The following is a 14,533-nucleotide window of genomic DNA, read 5'->3' as shown; positions in this document are numbered from 1 at the left end:
CTTAGAGCAATACACCTGGGTAAACAGGAGCTATGGTATAACACTCATTGTCATAAGATAATGTTGCCAAGAAACCGGGCGTAGGAACAGCCATTTGAGGTCAGCCTTTGGGGTTAACATTGTCTAAAAGGTGATTGTAAAACTTCCCTCGTAAACACTGTAAAAATGGTATAAAAACTGCTCTTAGCTGTAGCTCGGGGTTCCTCTAGCCTGCCTGCAGGAGAACCCCAGTGCACTGGAATCAATAAACCTCTTGCTTTTGCATCGAACCCCCTGTCCATGAGTGTTTCTGTGGAAGTGTGTCCCCCGGTTTGGATCTTAGGGTCTAACAGTGGGACCTTAGTAACTCTTGCTTTGCGAGGCTTCTCCTGGATCTCCAGTCAAGTGCCCCTTGAATGTTCTCCCTTTGCTGTATTTGAATCTTGAAGGCCATTCCCTAAGGTTCCTAGTGGGCTTTCTATACTTTATTTTTACTTACTTGTGTTTCAATGTTAGGGATAGAACCCAAGACCTTTTTCATGCTAGGAAAGAGCTCTACCATGGACCTGCACAGTAACTTTTGACTCTAGATGTAGCTTGAAGAAATCTGATGCCAGAGTGTTTGTCATTCTGACTCCAGCCCCGGCCCACCCCCAATCTTATAAAGGATTGATCACATTTCATTCACCTCATCCCCGCTTTATTAGTCTATCTTTATCAGTTTTTACAAATCTGTTCTGCACATTGGAACGAGCCACTTTTTCCGTTTTATGGAATGCAATGTCCAACTGTAGACTAAAAGCTAAAGCCAAGTCAGGTCTTTAAACTACAATGTCATAGTGTCCTTTTACAACAGTATTTCCTAACCAGGGTAGAGAGCTGAAATTGACCTTTTTTAAAGGAAAGTAAAAATATATAAAAGGAAAATTAGCTTAAAGAACTCATGAGTTAATACTAAAGACAGGAGAGAAAGGAATAGGAAAGAGGATTGAAATATGGGGTATGACATCTTAGATTAGAAAGCAAGAATCTTTTTCCTGTATTAATATTTACACATCTTTCTCTTGGATTCATAGAGAAGACCAGCCCAGCTTGTAAGATCTAGTCTTTGTTTGGTTTGCCCCACCTTGCTAAGCTTAAACTGCTCCAACTTTATTAATTTCTCTGGTGGTGGAGCTAGAACCCCAGATACATGCTAACCACACTCTCACAGGGCTAAGCTATTCTTGACCGTCCATTGCTCTATCTGGCTTCCTCTGACCTGACAAAACTGAGTTCAACTCCTAGCCTCCCCCGCCAATCTCCTTCAGCTACAGGTTACCCATGGGTGGAATCTCCTCACTGCTGTCTGTACATCTCCAAAGCATTATCCCTTCACATGCTGATCTCACATGAACCACGTTTAAGCTCAGCAACAGAGCAGGCGTGACCAGAGGCTTAAGTGGGAGGTAGTATGTGCATAGTCCTTGCTCCTGAGCAAGAGGAGGTAGATGCTCATGCATATTTGGTTTGAGCTTCATTCTGGGGCTCCTATGTTCAACCTTAGATACTGGCCTTCTCTCCACCAGATGCTTGGATAAGAAGTCTCTGGCTGCTTAGCTCTAGCCTCAGGAGACAAAGTGTTCTTGTTTGTGTGTTTAACAGGAAATAGGTGGCCGAAGTCACTGCAGCCACCAAGCCTTTGGCCATCTTGCGGCCTTGGGCCAGGAAGCAGCCTCATTCTTACAGAGTAACAAATCTGAGGTTTTAGCAGCTCCTTCCTCATTGCTCGTGGATTCCTCTTACAGACAACCTTTCTAGCCCTGGGGTATAAAGCCAATGAGGATCTTTAGTCTCGAGTTGCAAGGACAAAGTAGGACACTGTTGACAAATACTCTGTCTAAAGTTGCCAAATACTGTGTGCTTATAGCAATACTGGGAGAAGGAGCTTGGTGCTCACAAGAGAAATCAGAAAATGGATAGCATTGGTGAGAACAACCCTTCAGTTAAAGCAGGTGCCCTGATGGAGGCTTGGAGAAACAACACTAGGGGACCTCTGAACACAGACCAAAGTGGCTTTAGCATTCACCTGAGTTCTCTTTGATCTGAAGTCTACCTACCCAATCCCTGGTACGTATGAGTGCCTTAATGGAGGGCCCAGGTTTCTTGCTTCAAGAGGTTAGTGATCAGGCCATCTTAAGAACTAAGGACCAGACAGAGGATAAAGTCTTGTGTCTATCACGATTTTGCTCATGTACTAGCAGATCCTTGATCCTGTAGCAAAATGCCTGGCAGTGGCCCATCAGATACCACTTAGTATTTAGTGGGAGATGAATCCTGGGCTTTATAGGGCTTGGGGTGGCGGTGGTGATGGTGGTAGTGGTGGTGGTGGTGGTGGTGGTGTGACAGATGGTAGAGCTAAGGGTCAACTGTTTTAGGCAAAATATAGGTTCCTTATGAAGAACAATAAAGAGACCATACAGAAAAAACACTGCATTTGATAAAAAAATATTTCTGGCACAAATAGCAATTCCTCACACATATGCCAAGCACACAAAACTTCCCAGAAACCTTCAATTTCAACAACATCTACTGGTTAATTGTGGTATGATGATTGCTTAACACCTTCAGGCATGGCAGCGATTTCCTGACTCTCAAAGCTAAATTAAACCCCTCTTGGTTACATTAAGCCTGGAGATGAAAGGAGGCGCAGATCTATCCCCAGTGACCCAAGACCCTAGTGTGCAAATTCAGCTTATAGCACAAAGGTTGGCCAGATGACCTGAGAGGCCTTCTACCCACTAGCCAAGACAGGGAAGGTAATGGCCTAGGACTGGGTAGCCATGATTTTGTAAAGTCCCTGTATATTTAGCTGAGTTGGGAGAGGTAGTTCGGCCATCCAACTTAACTCTTTATTTGAGATGAAAATGATAAAAACAAAAACCCAAAACAACAACAATAACAACAACAACAACAAAAAACCCAAACCACCAACCAGAATCCACAAAGGCCCACTTTTCTGAATTGTGGCTGCCTTTCTGTTCATTTTGTGGCACTGGGGTCAAAGCCAGAGCCTTGCACACGCCACACAAGTGCATTATATTGCATGACATTAGGGTCCACATTTCCAACTTCTGAAGTTTCCCGGCATCCCACAAGTTACTGCTTTAATCCCCTGAAGACCTCTTATCCCTTCAAACTCTAAAAGAAAAACGAAACCCTATTATATTTTGGGCATAGATTTGATTTCCGTGTGGCTGAGGGCTATTACTTCTTGCGGGAGGAAGCCGCAACTTCCTGAAAGTGATTTCTACTGCTGTACAGCAGGGAGATTTTTTATGAGGAGGAAAAAAAACCCCACATTTTCTTTAAAGGATTCCATTTGATTTTTTAAATTTCTACCTCCTGAGGCCCAGGAGGAAAGTACTGAGAAATGGGGACAAAACCTGATGGTTGTCACCTAGGGCAGGTGGCCATTTTCACACAAGAAAGAATGGGGGTGGGGTGGGGGTGGAACAGTGATGGGGGTAATTCCACTCAGGAGCTTCCTCTCCAGCTCCAGATGAAAAGGCCAGATATGGAGTCAGCCCTGGCAAAGGCTTTCATTTGTTCTTGTAAAAATAAGAAGTGGAAACAAAGAACCTGTTGTCTTGGTTGCCCTTGGAGCTGAGAGCAGGCTGGAGGAGGAGCCAGGCTGGCTCTGCCCTCTATCCTGCAGTTTCACAGGAAGGCAACATTCCCTACATGCGTGGTTTCTACTACTTAAGTGCTTCCGGTTGTGCCGATGCTATTGCTTAGCTGGACCAATTCGTCTGCAGAATTCTAACTAAGCGCACAGCTTGTGGCAGAGTGGAGTTAGCCAGGAGACAAAGCTGCCAAATAAAATAGGACAGGGCTATAGCTTAGTGGTAGACACCTGCCTCTAGAGCAGGAGGCATGAGGCCATGGGCTTTAAGACCAGACAAAGAAAAAAGAAAGTGTAAAATGAATCTAGCCCTAGAGTGTTGCCAGTGTTACACTTACGTGGCTAAAGTGTACTGTTAACAGCAATGTCAACCATGACACGGAATGGTGCCACTGGTTAAAACAGGGACTCCAGTGAGGGCCCTGGCACTGGCCTGTAGTCCTAGACACTAGTGAAGCTGAAGAAGGAGGATCTAAGAATAGACCAGCAACATAGAGAGACACTGATGGGACACAAGCAGTGACAACACAAATGAGGAAAAACACCAACCCACATTAGCACCCCAAACCCAAAGTAGAACCAGAATATTAAAAGAAACAAAACAAAAAACATCCTTGTCAGCTGGCAAACATTCATTCATTATCCACCGTTTATATATTTAGTAATGCAAAAACAAAAATGGAGGCCTACTCACTGCTGAGATAAAACAGCAAAGAGATAGAACAGTGCCTGGTTCTGCCTCAGTGGTTGTTTGTTTGTTTGTGGTTTTGTTTGTTTGGTTTTTTTTGAGACAGAGCCTTCTGTAGTCCAGACTGACTACCAACTTACTCTGTAGCCAAGGATAATCTTGAACTTTGTGATTCCCCTGCCTCCTAAGCTGTTTTTGTTTGTTTGTTTGTTTGTTTGTTTGTTTTTCTGATAGATCTTTCTTTGTAGCACCAGTGGACCTCAGAGTCCCCATCCTCCTGCCTCAGCATCCCCAGGGATGGGTAGAACCTATGTACCACCATGCCCAGCTTCACCACACATCATCTTTATTTTCTGATACATGTTTTCCTCACAATATACACACCATCTGTTAGTAATCAAGAAAAAGAAAATTAAATGCTCTTTGGAAAAAAAAAAAAAACTTTCCTAGGTACCAAGAATTGAGGCACACTGAATGGCTCTCTGGGGTGTTTGTAATCGCAAGCTGTTCTCACCTGTAATTAATTCTGTAATGAAGTGATGTCAGATCTCATTTTTTTCTAAAACCACCACTGACCTGGAATTCTCCAACTCCCCTCCCCGAAAATCCGGCACATTCCTGTATTCCTCTGTATTCATCCCATTATATGACGGCCATTCATTTACAATCCTCTCCTTTCTATAGTGTGTAAATCTCTAAGCTCCACTGGGGGAACCTTAACAAATGTATCCACTCAGTCAATAATCCCCCTACGCTGGACACAATCGATGTCATATTGGCAACAGTATGAGCAGTGGGCTGGCAAATCCTCACTGAACTCTTTGAAGCCATATTGAAAACACTCTTAGGGCTTTGAGGTAAGCCAGCTCAGGGGATGGTTGGAGAGAAATGGTCAGTCTAGCAAATGTATACCCACTCCAGGCAGGACAGAGCACGTTCCCCCAGAGTTAGTGCTTCACCTAACCCAGCTCCACAGGGTTCACTTTCGGCTGCCTTTCAATCATGACCCAATTTGAAAAGCTTCTCTTTCTGGTTTCCTTGAGAAAGAATGGGAATGCTCAAGACACAGGAGAAATAGGTGTTTACTTCTTCAAACAGACAAAGTATAAGAAGGGACTATAAACTGGTGAACATCAATCCCTCTCTTCAAAGAAGCTTAGTATTCTGTAACACATGGTTCCTACAAGTCTCGTATTTTTGCAGAAACCAGGGTAGACGTCATAATAGAGGAAGAAAACCACTTGCCTTTCCCGTCCTGTTTTCAGTGTTGGTAATGGTACCCAGAGCTTTGGAAATGCCAGTTGAAGGCTCTACCATAGAGTGGTACTTCCCAGCTCTCAAACCAAACCTTCTTTTAAAGATGAACTTGGCTTTAGTTTCTAGGACTGGCTTCTCATGACTCTCTAGCAAGTGCCCCAAGTCTGGAGCAACAGTGACCTATGGTTTAGACAGGTTTCCACATGTGATATGAGAGGAAACTATTTACTGGCTAACATGGCACATGACACAGATAGTGCAAGGAGTCAAAAGACACAGTGACTTTTCATCCAGTGGTTTAACCTGGCTTCCCAAGAGTATCATGAATGTACTCTCTAAAGTCTTCAGAAGAGCAACAGAGGATTCAGAGTCTCTTTGAAGAAACATGGGGAGAGAATAAACTGAAGTGGCTTTGAATACCATATTTGAAGTCACTAAAGGTGAGGATGTAATCAATCTTTTTCTTTCTGTCTGTCTGTCTGTCTGTCTGTCTGTCTGTCTTTCTTTCTTTCTTTCTTTCTTTCTTTATGTTTTTTTGTTTGTTTGTTTTTTGAGACAGGGTTTCTCTGTATAGCCCTGCCTGTCCTGGAACTCACTTTGTAGACCAGGCTGGCCTCAAACTCAGAAATCCGCCTGCCTCTGCCTCCCAAGTGCTGGGATTAAAGGAGCGCGCCACCACCCACTGCCTGGCTTGGGTATAGTAATCTTAAGGGCAGAACTACAAAAATATCTGTACGATATTTATAGTTATGATGCTGTTAGTGGCCTGAGTCAAATTAGTTCAGGAAACGCTGAACAGTTCTTCAGAGAAATGGACAGTGTGTATTGCAGCACACCTGTAATTCCATCAGTCAAGAGGCAGCAGCAAGCAGATCAAGAGTTCGAGGTCACTGAGCACAGTGGCCCAGGATTTTAATTCCAGCACTTGGGAGGCAGAGGCAGGAATCTCTCTGTGAGTTAGAGGCCAGCCTGGTCTACATAGCAAGTCCCAGGCCAGCCAGGAACACTTAATGAGATGCCTTCTTAGACCCCCAAAAGAGTTCAAGGTCATGTTCAACTACTCAGTGAACTGGAGTCCAGCCAAGGCTACATGAGACCCTGCTCAACAAACAAAAATGCAAAACAACAACAAAATCCAACTCTGACCTGGAGCCAAGTCAAATATCAATCAATTGCAGAATGGTTTAAAAGTTTCTGTGTGTCCGCATGATTGGAATATTATTTTTTTAAAAGTTGAACAAAAGAAGTCAGACTTTTAGAGACATCTGCTGGTATGATTTTAGTTATATAAAGTTGGAAATTAGGCAAAGCTAGAATAGGTGGAGCATGTATATAATGAACTGAGCTCAATTCCCAGCATCGAAATAGAGACAAACAATAAACTCATCAATCAGAACAACCTAGATCACTGCCAGTCAGGAAACTGGCTAGACTTGAAGTGGCTATGACCAGAGGAAACCCTCAGGGATGTTGGGAAGCTGTTTTCTGATCTGGCTCCTGGATGTGTGGTTTCTCTATGAAAACTCACCTTAGCTACATACCCATGTACTCTTGCTGAATTATGTTTGACACTGGTGGGTTGCTTTAAAAGTGGTACCTGCAGTGGCAGAGTTCTTCAAGAAGGGCACGCACAGAGCAATGTATTGGATACAACTCTCTCACTAGAGACATGTTCTGATGGAATTTCTTTTTTTCTAGATCAAATGCTCTCAACCTGTAGATCTCAACCCCCCCCCAAAAGACCATCAGAAAACACAGATATTTACATTACAATTCATAACAGTAGCAACATTATAGTTAAGAAGTAGCAATGAAAATAATTTTATGGTTGGGGGTCACCATAACATGAAGAACTGTGTTAAAGGGTCACAGCATTAGGAAGACTGAGAACCACTAGCCTATATGGAAGCCACAGTTCTTTTTTGTGATCTGGATCTTCAAGGGAAGAGAGTAGTGGTTTTGATGTAACTGCCCTTTCATTGCTACCATGAAGCTCAAACTTGTAGATAGGCCAAAGGTGGAAGGCAACTTGTTACATTCTAACAGTATTAACTAGAACTTTCTGACTGTGGGGCAGGGTGAGAAGAAAGGAGGGGTAGGACCACAGACATCACCCAGGGTTCCAAGTCTCCCTGCACCAGCAAGCTGGCAACAAGAGCAATATCCCTCAATGACTGTGTCTAGGATGACTCTGTGTGTGTGTGTGTGTGTGTGTGTGTGTGTGTGTGTGTGTGTGTGTGTGTCTAGGATCCTCTGGAGTCCTGAAAACCCAGTGTGGACCAAGAGAATCTTTATGAGATTTTTAAAAAATCCCTCTTCTTCAACTGAGGACAGAGGAGTGAGTATATAGGCTGTTGGTGCAAAATGATGAGCCCAGGAAAGATGAGGGTGAAACATGGGACCCCTTCAGGCCTGGACAGTGTACCCCTACACAGGCATCTTTCACCCAGAGGGATGTGGAGCAAAAGGCTGTTATGTTCCCATACTTTCTAGCCTTTGGAAGAAGGGAGAGACACAATACCTTGTAGGAGGGTGGTCCACCAGGAATGACCCTGCCATCTTCCTCCTGGTTATCTAGCTTCTTTTTGCTAGCGGGGGAAGTAGCTTTAATCAGCTCTTAGCCTACAAGTCAAGGACCCCAACAGCTCAGACCTCAGGACTGATAGAGGAGGCACAAATGGAGACAGAAGGGTGCACGCATGTGCGTGTGCGTCTATGTGTCACACGCATCTTATGCTTGTGTTGGGCCTCTGATGAACTAATTAGAATCTTCACAGGGCTGCTATGGACCTGTTGGCCACCTATTCTCCCACAGCTATGGACGATATGCCATATGCTAGACACAACTCTTGGCCCCAAAATCTACTATAACAAGTTAAACTTTTGCTTTCATGGAATTGGGCCTTCTTGGAGGTAGATGATGGTTGAGTAAGCAAATAGGTAAACAAATCCCTCAGTATTGGTTCAAAGAACCCCACATACCCAAACCTGTGGATAGCAAAGTCTCATATAAAATGGTGTCATATTTAATAACCTACAGACATCCTCTTGGAGTGTCTGTAATTCCAAGGAAGCACATTGATGCAGACCTATATTCTAAGCATTTGAGAGGCCGACAAAGAAAAATCATGGGTTTCAGGTCAACTTAGGATGTCAGAGAGACTGGCACAAACGACAAACAAACAAATAAACAACAAACAAACAAACAAACAAACAAACAAACTCATTTCTGGAGTAGTTCTAACACTTAACACAGTGCCAAACAGGTAAGATTAGACTGACTTGTTGCTTCTTAGATGACAGCCCAGAAAAATGGAAAGCATCATGGCCAGGATACCAGATAGGACCATGGTGACGGTGCTGGTGAGAAGGGGTTCCTTCATGAATCTACTCTAATGGGTGGAACTGCTAGGAGCTGAAGACGATGCAAGAGGAGTTATGGGCACGAGGCTGCAAGAACGGCAGGAAGGTTCATGTGAGTGGGTTAGAAAGACTCGGGACAAAGTGGCTTGCAAGGGGACCCCAAGGGTTCAATCACAGTCTCTGTAAGTTTGATGCAAACCTCTCAAGTCATGAAGAGGACCAACCAGAGAGGACCTAAGTTGGACATCACCAACATGTTGATGGCATCAAAGTCACAAGACCAGAGGGGATTAACTTGAGGCTCTAGAGACTTTCTTTGTAAATATATACTTCATCTGCCAGGTGATACTGTGCTAAGTCCTTTACGGCCTTTGGCTCGTGTATTCTTCCTGAGGATGCAATAAAGTTGCTCTACTATTATTCCTATTTTACTAATGTGGGCATTGAGTAAAGAAATCCTCAAATATCTTAGATAAGGTCAACTGGATGAAGAGCAAAGAAACAAACAGAAGAGGTCCAAGAGGTCTGGGTATTCCAGGGTTAACGGGGTCAGGGGACAAGGGAGCACAGGATAGAGGCCAGAGCAGCAATAGGGGAGAGGAGAGGAGTCTCCAGTGTGATGTCCACATACCAAACTTCTGATCCTCTTGCCTCCACTTCCCAAATGCCACCATTATAGCATGTGCCACTCTATCCTGCTTAGAGACGATTTAACATATACACAAGGATGTGTGCAGGTGATAAGCAGTGCTAGAGACGGAATACAGCTGAGCCACGCCCCCAGCCTTCTTTTATTTCACTTTGAAATGAACATACTGGCCAAAAAGGATGGCTCAGTGTAAAGTTTCTGATGTGCAAAGACAAGGACCTGAGTTTGGACATCCAAAACCCATGTAAAAGCTGGACAAGGTAGCTTGTACCATTATCCTTAGTGCTAAGAGGTTGAGAGGTACTGGAAGCTCAGTGGCCAGCTAGAAGAGAACTGCCTCAGAAAAAAATAAGATGGAAAACAATAGAGGAAGAACACCTGAGTCAACTTTTGGTTTCCACAGGCACAAGTGCATCAGCTCATACATACATGGGGTGGTGATGAGAACATGTACCTCTGTCCTCCTGGAAGATGGGTAACAACAATACTAGAGTATCCCAGTGGCTGTGCCTTTGCTGCCAACAGAACCCAGCAATCGCACCAGGGACAGAGCTCCCCTCTGCTCAGATGACAGCCATTGCTGGTCCCACTTGCATTAGTAAAGAACTGTCTCTGCTGTGAAAATACTACATTTGTACACATTTTGCCCTTGTTTTTCAAGCATAGCTGCTTTTCCTATATCATCCCATCAATTTGATTTAACACATTAAAAAATGTTATTCTGAAAAGGAGTCCAGGGCCCAAGAAAACATTAAGACTGCAAGAGCATTTCAGAGTTAACCATGGTGTAGTGAAACGCTAAACCAAGCAAGGGAATAGAGGTCCTTTACTACCTAGGAAACTAGCTCGGTATTTAACCCCAGGTTCCATCAATTGAGGAAGTTCAGGCATTTTGCAATGGCTATTGGGAAAGATAGGAGAGACCCCATCAGATTCATACTCATGGAGAAGGAACTCGGTGGAAAGAGACAGGGGTGCATTTGTTACATCTGGTGCATTGGAAGAATAGCAGCAATTCTCTAGGAAGGATGGAACTGCTAGCTAGCTCCCTCCCTCCTCCCTTCCCTCCCTTCTGTCCCTCCATCCTTCCTTCTTTTCCTTCCTTTCCCCTCCATCCTTTCTTCCCCTCTTCTTCTATCCCTCTTCCCTTCTCTCCCTCCTTTCAGGTTTAACTTTCTATCCTCCTGCATCAACCTCTGAAGTCTCAGGATCATGGCTTACACATGCTCATCCACTTCTCTCTGCAGCACTAAGACAGCTCCAGGGTTGAACTGTGCCCTTGTACCCATACCTGTGTCTTGCCTTAATTCTGGAAATAACTCAAAGTCTCCTTTTCCTACCTCCTTGTTGCCTGGCTCTCCTGATACCTCTGTTGGAGATATGGACAAATTAAAAGCAGTCACTGCTTCTAAAAATACTTAATGCCCAAGCATCATTGGATTGGTGTTTTAGCCACATTATCAATTTCTACATGAGTAGAACAAGCTTAATAATGGACCTCTGCCTTTTAGGAAGATTCAATGGACTGGTAGCTACAAACCCCTGAGGCTGACACATCATAAGCACAACATGTATATGTGTATATAAAATATATATAATTTATTAGATAGATAGATAGATAGATAGATAGATAGATAGATATCACAAATATTTGCCACTACTATGTCTGGCAAGTAAGATACCTCTAAAAATGAGTAAATTCCACAAGAATGAACACAGTATCCAAGAATATTAGTCTGAACAAATATGTTATGGTGGTGTACTTTTTTGGCCATTCTTTTTGGTTTTTGTTTGCTCATTTGTTTGAGACTAGGTCTATCTATTATGTAACTCTGGCTGACCTGGAACTCGCTATGTAGATCAGGTTAGCCTCAAACTCAGAGATTACCTGCCTCTGCCTATGCTGGGACTAAAAGCATGTACTACCACGAACAGTCATGTCCTGCACTTTTGGTCATTCTTAAATTTGGAAAGGAAAAGATGAAAAGAGATATTAGGGCTGGGAGTGTGGTATACTCCGTGTAGTAAGGCTCAGTAGTACAACACATACTTAGCACATACCACAAATAAACACAAGTGATGCTGGTGATTAAATGAACTCCAGCTCTCACCCTATTATCTGCTGAGGTCGGGAAACAAGAGCTCAGTGGTTTGCAAGCCACCATTCCCCAAACCTTGACAGCCTTTGTGACTTAGACTTAGGGGAGATCTTTTCCACTCTGTGTCTGTCCCCTGCAGAGCTTGGGGGTCTATCTCCCAGCATTGCATTTCCTAGATATGGAAGAAACAAATGTCACTATATTCTACTTAGCCTAGACTCCAGTTTTGCTTATGCACAGCTGTGCAAAGTCTAAAGGTCAACCCTGTGCTAAAGTTCCAAGAAGAGCCTTTGAACTATGGATATGAGATAGGAACAAATTCTCTAACTGAAAACCACTGTGCACCGTGCACCGTGCATGTGTGTCAAGTTTATGGGAGAAAACAATTTAACTAATCAAAGCCCTTCACACTAGGGTATAAAGAAAGCACTAAACCCCAGGTGTCCCAGCATGGAGGGACACCTGGTCTACCTCCACGACTTTGTAGAGATGGCCTGGAAGTAGATGGTATCTGGAACTTGCCCAGCTAAGGGAAATGCAGCTCCTCCTGAAAAGCATGGCTTACAGCACCACCCTCTAGCTGCCTAGCACCTGCCTCCTTGGCTTGGTGTTTTTTTTTTTTTTTTTTTTTTTTTCTCCCTCAGTCTTGGGCAGAGAACAAGTCAGGCTGGTTTGAAACTTGCCTGGGCAACCAGTGTCACCTGGTTTGTCTGCGTATCCTGTGACTTGCAAGCAGACTCATAAGACCATAAATCTTAACTTTGTATTATTCCATGAAGCCTCAAGCAGGGAAGGGGGTGGGGGATGATGAACTGGGTTTTCTAGGCACCAACCAACACCTCCATCATTCTGTAGAAATGACATTCTGCTTCTCTGTCAACAACAAAGGCTTTATCAAAGAGCTAAGAGGCTTGACCTTCAACCTACAACCTCACCTCTGACCCTTGTAAAGATAATTTTCCAGCTCAAAACCAGCCCCTCCTACATATTCAAAGCGTGTGCAGCATGTCCAACTGGCATCGTCATTTACAACCTCATTCAGTTATAAAACCCCTGATGGCTTTTCAGGTTAATAGCTATGTAGGTCTGAGGATTTTTCTGACCTGAGAATGCAAAATGGGTCCATCCTCTTTAGTTGCTCCCCTTTAAACCTTCTGGAGACTTCCAGGGCTATACTGAATTTTACTTCATGCACGGAAGGTCCGCTGTGTTACTCTTTCCATCATTGAGACATGGCACTGACAATTTCCCGGTTCTGGTGCCAGGAGGAATCAAGAAGGTATAAAGTTCAAGTGCCTTCAAAGCAATTAAAATAAACAAGCAGGCAAGGAGCTTCTAGGCCACTCCCACCTCCTACAGAGAATTTCATCTGGTGTTGTCACCACATTCCCAGTGCCCAGACTTTGAAGGAGCGACGGGATGTTGGCCCTCCTCATTCACCAGCTTCTCTGAGTGCCCCAACTCGCTGCAACCAGCACCTAGCTTCGTCTTTGATCACCTGTGGGTTTCAGAAGGTTCCAGGCCATTTTCCAGGCTGATATCTGTCTGCACCATCTCCCGTTTCAGTTCTCCGATCTCCGAGGCGATCGTGTCAATGAGCTATACAGAGACAAAAATAGCATGACGTCAGGAAGTGAAGAGGCGGGCCATGTTCCTAAAGCCAAGGAGCTCCTGCCCTCAACAGATGACCCCACCCCCACCCCAAGTTTGAAATCTTGGCCCTGCGAATTTCCTCTAACCAGAGGAGAAAATAAAGGGGGAGGAGCAGCTCCCCTTTAAAAAGAGGAAGAACTTAGGTTTTGATATTGGGAAAGAGCTGGGGGTTCCGTATTGTAATAAGGAAAAGGTTCTGACACCCAGTTTGGGTTGCTCCACACGAATATTGAAGAATAAATCAATCCTTCTCAAACCAGGCCTCCAAACTCACTTTTCTCAAAAGAAATATTCCAAGGATCTCTGTGAAGTGGAGGCCAGCTTGGTCTACATAATGAGTTTTAGACCAGCCAGGGGCTACAGAGTGAGACCCTGTCTCAGGAAAAAAATATATATTACAAGGCATGGTGGCACGCAATGATAATCCTAGCAACAAGAGGCTGAGGAAGGGGTATAAAGAATTTGAGCCGGGAGGTGGTGGCGCACACCTTTGATCCCAGAACTGGGGAGGCAGAGGCAGGCGGATTTCTGAGTTCAAGGACAGCCTGGTCTACAAAGTGAGTTCCAGGACAGCCAGGGCTACACAGAGAAACCCTGTATCTAAAAAACCCAAAAAAAAAAAAAAAGAATTTGAAACCAGTCTAAGCTATACAATAAGGCACTGGTTCAAAAAGAACTAGACAAGTAAACAATGTAGTACTTAAAAATTAAAATTTTGTGAGATTCTAGGGATAAGCCCAGGCCTCACACACACTATGTAAATATTCTACCCGAGCTGTTATCTCCAGCATTCATTGATTGGTTGACTGAGTCACTGAGTGAGCCAGGCCTTATCATGTAGCCTAGGCTAGCCTTGAACTTACTAAGTATAGCAATTTTGCCTTGAACCTGAGGTCCTCCTGCTTCAGTTTCTCTCTCTCTCACTGTAGTTTTTGATTTGGTGTTTTGAGGAAAGGATTTTGCTAGGTCATTCAGGCCGGTCTGGAACTGACTGTGTACACTGAAGCTGACCTACAACTCAAGGCAACCCTCCTGCCTCAGCCTCCTGAGCACTAGGATTTTAGACACATGCCACTACTATGCCTAGCTTAGCTTTTAAAATATGATAAATGTGAAGCCAGTGGGTCATACTTCTGCTCCACTACATGGAAGGTGGAGACAGAAGACTCATTGGAACACAG

General features: G+C 44.0%; 1 protein-coding gene across 8 annotated transcripts in view; it reads right to left on the bottom strand.

Moving 5' to 3' along the window:
- Nucleotides 1–14,533, bottom strand: part of Rin2 (Ras and Rab interactor 2) — a 201,180-nt gene that overhangs the window by 50,093 nt on the left and 136,554 nt on the right. For 7 of the 8 annotated variants that reach the window (XM_076929902.1, XM_034495200.2, XM_076929903.1 and 4 more), the window contains one exon: nucleotides 13,198–13,298. In XM_076929902.1, the coding sequence (XP_076786017.1) occupies nucleotides 13,198–13,298 (101 nt within the window). Of the gene's footprint in view, nucleotides 1–12,802; nucleotides 12,955–13,197; nucleotides 13,299–14,533 lie in introns of all 8 variants that reach the window. The other variant, XM_034495202.2, reaches the window with a different exon arrangement.

The sequence above is a fragment of the Arvicanthis niloticus genome, chromosome 2 (assembly GCF_011762505.2).
Source record: "Arvicanthis niloticus isolate mArvNil1 chromosome 2, mArvNil1.pat.X, whole genome shotgun sequence".
Classification (NCBI taxonomy): domain Eukaryota; kingdom Metazoa; phylum Chordata; class Mammalia; order Rodentia; family Muridae; genus Arvicanthis; species Arvicanthis niloticus.
This window is presented reverse-complemented; position numbering and strand designations above follow the sequence as displayed.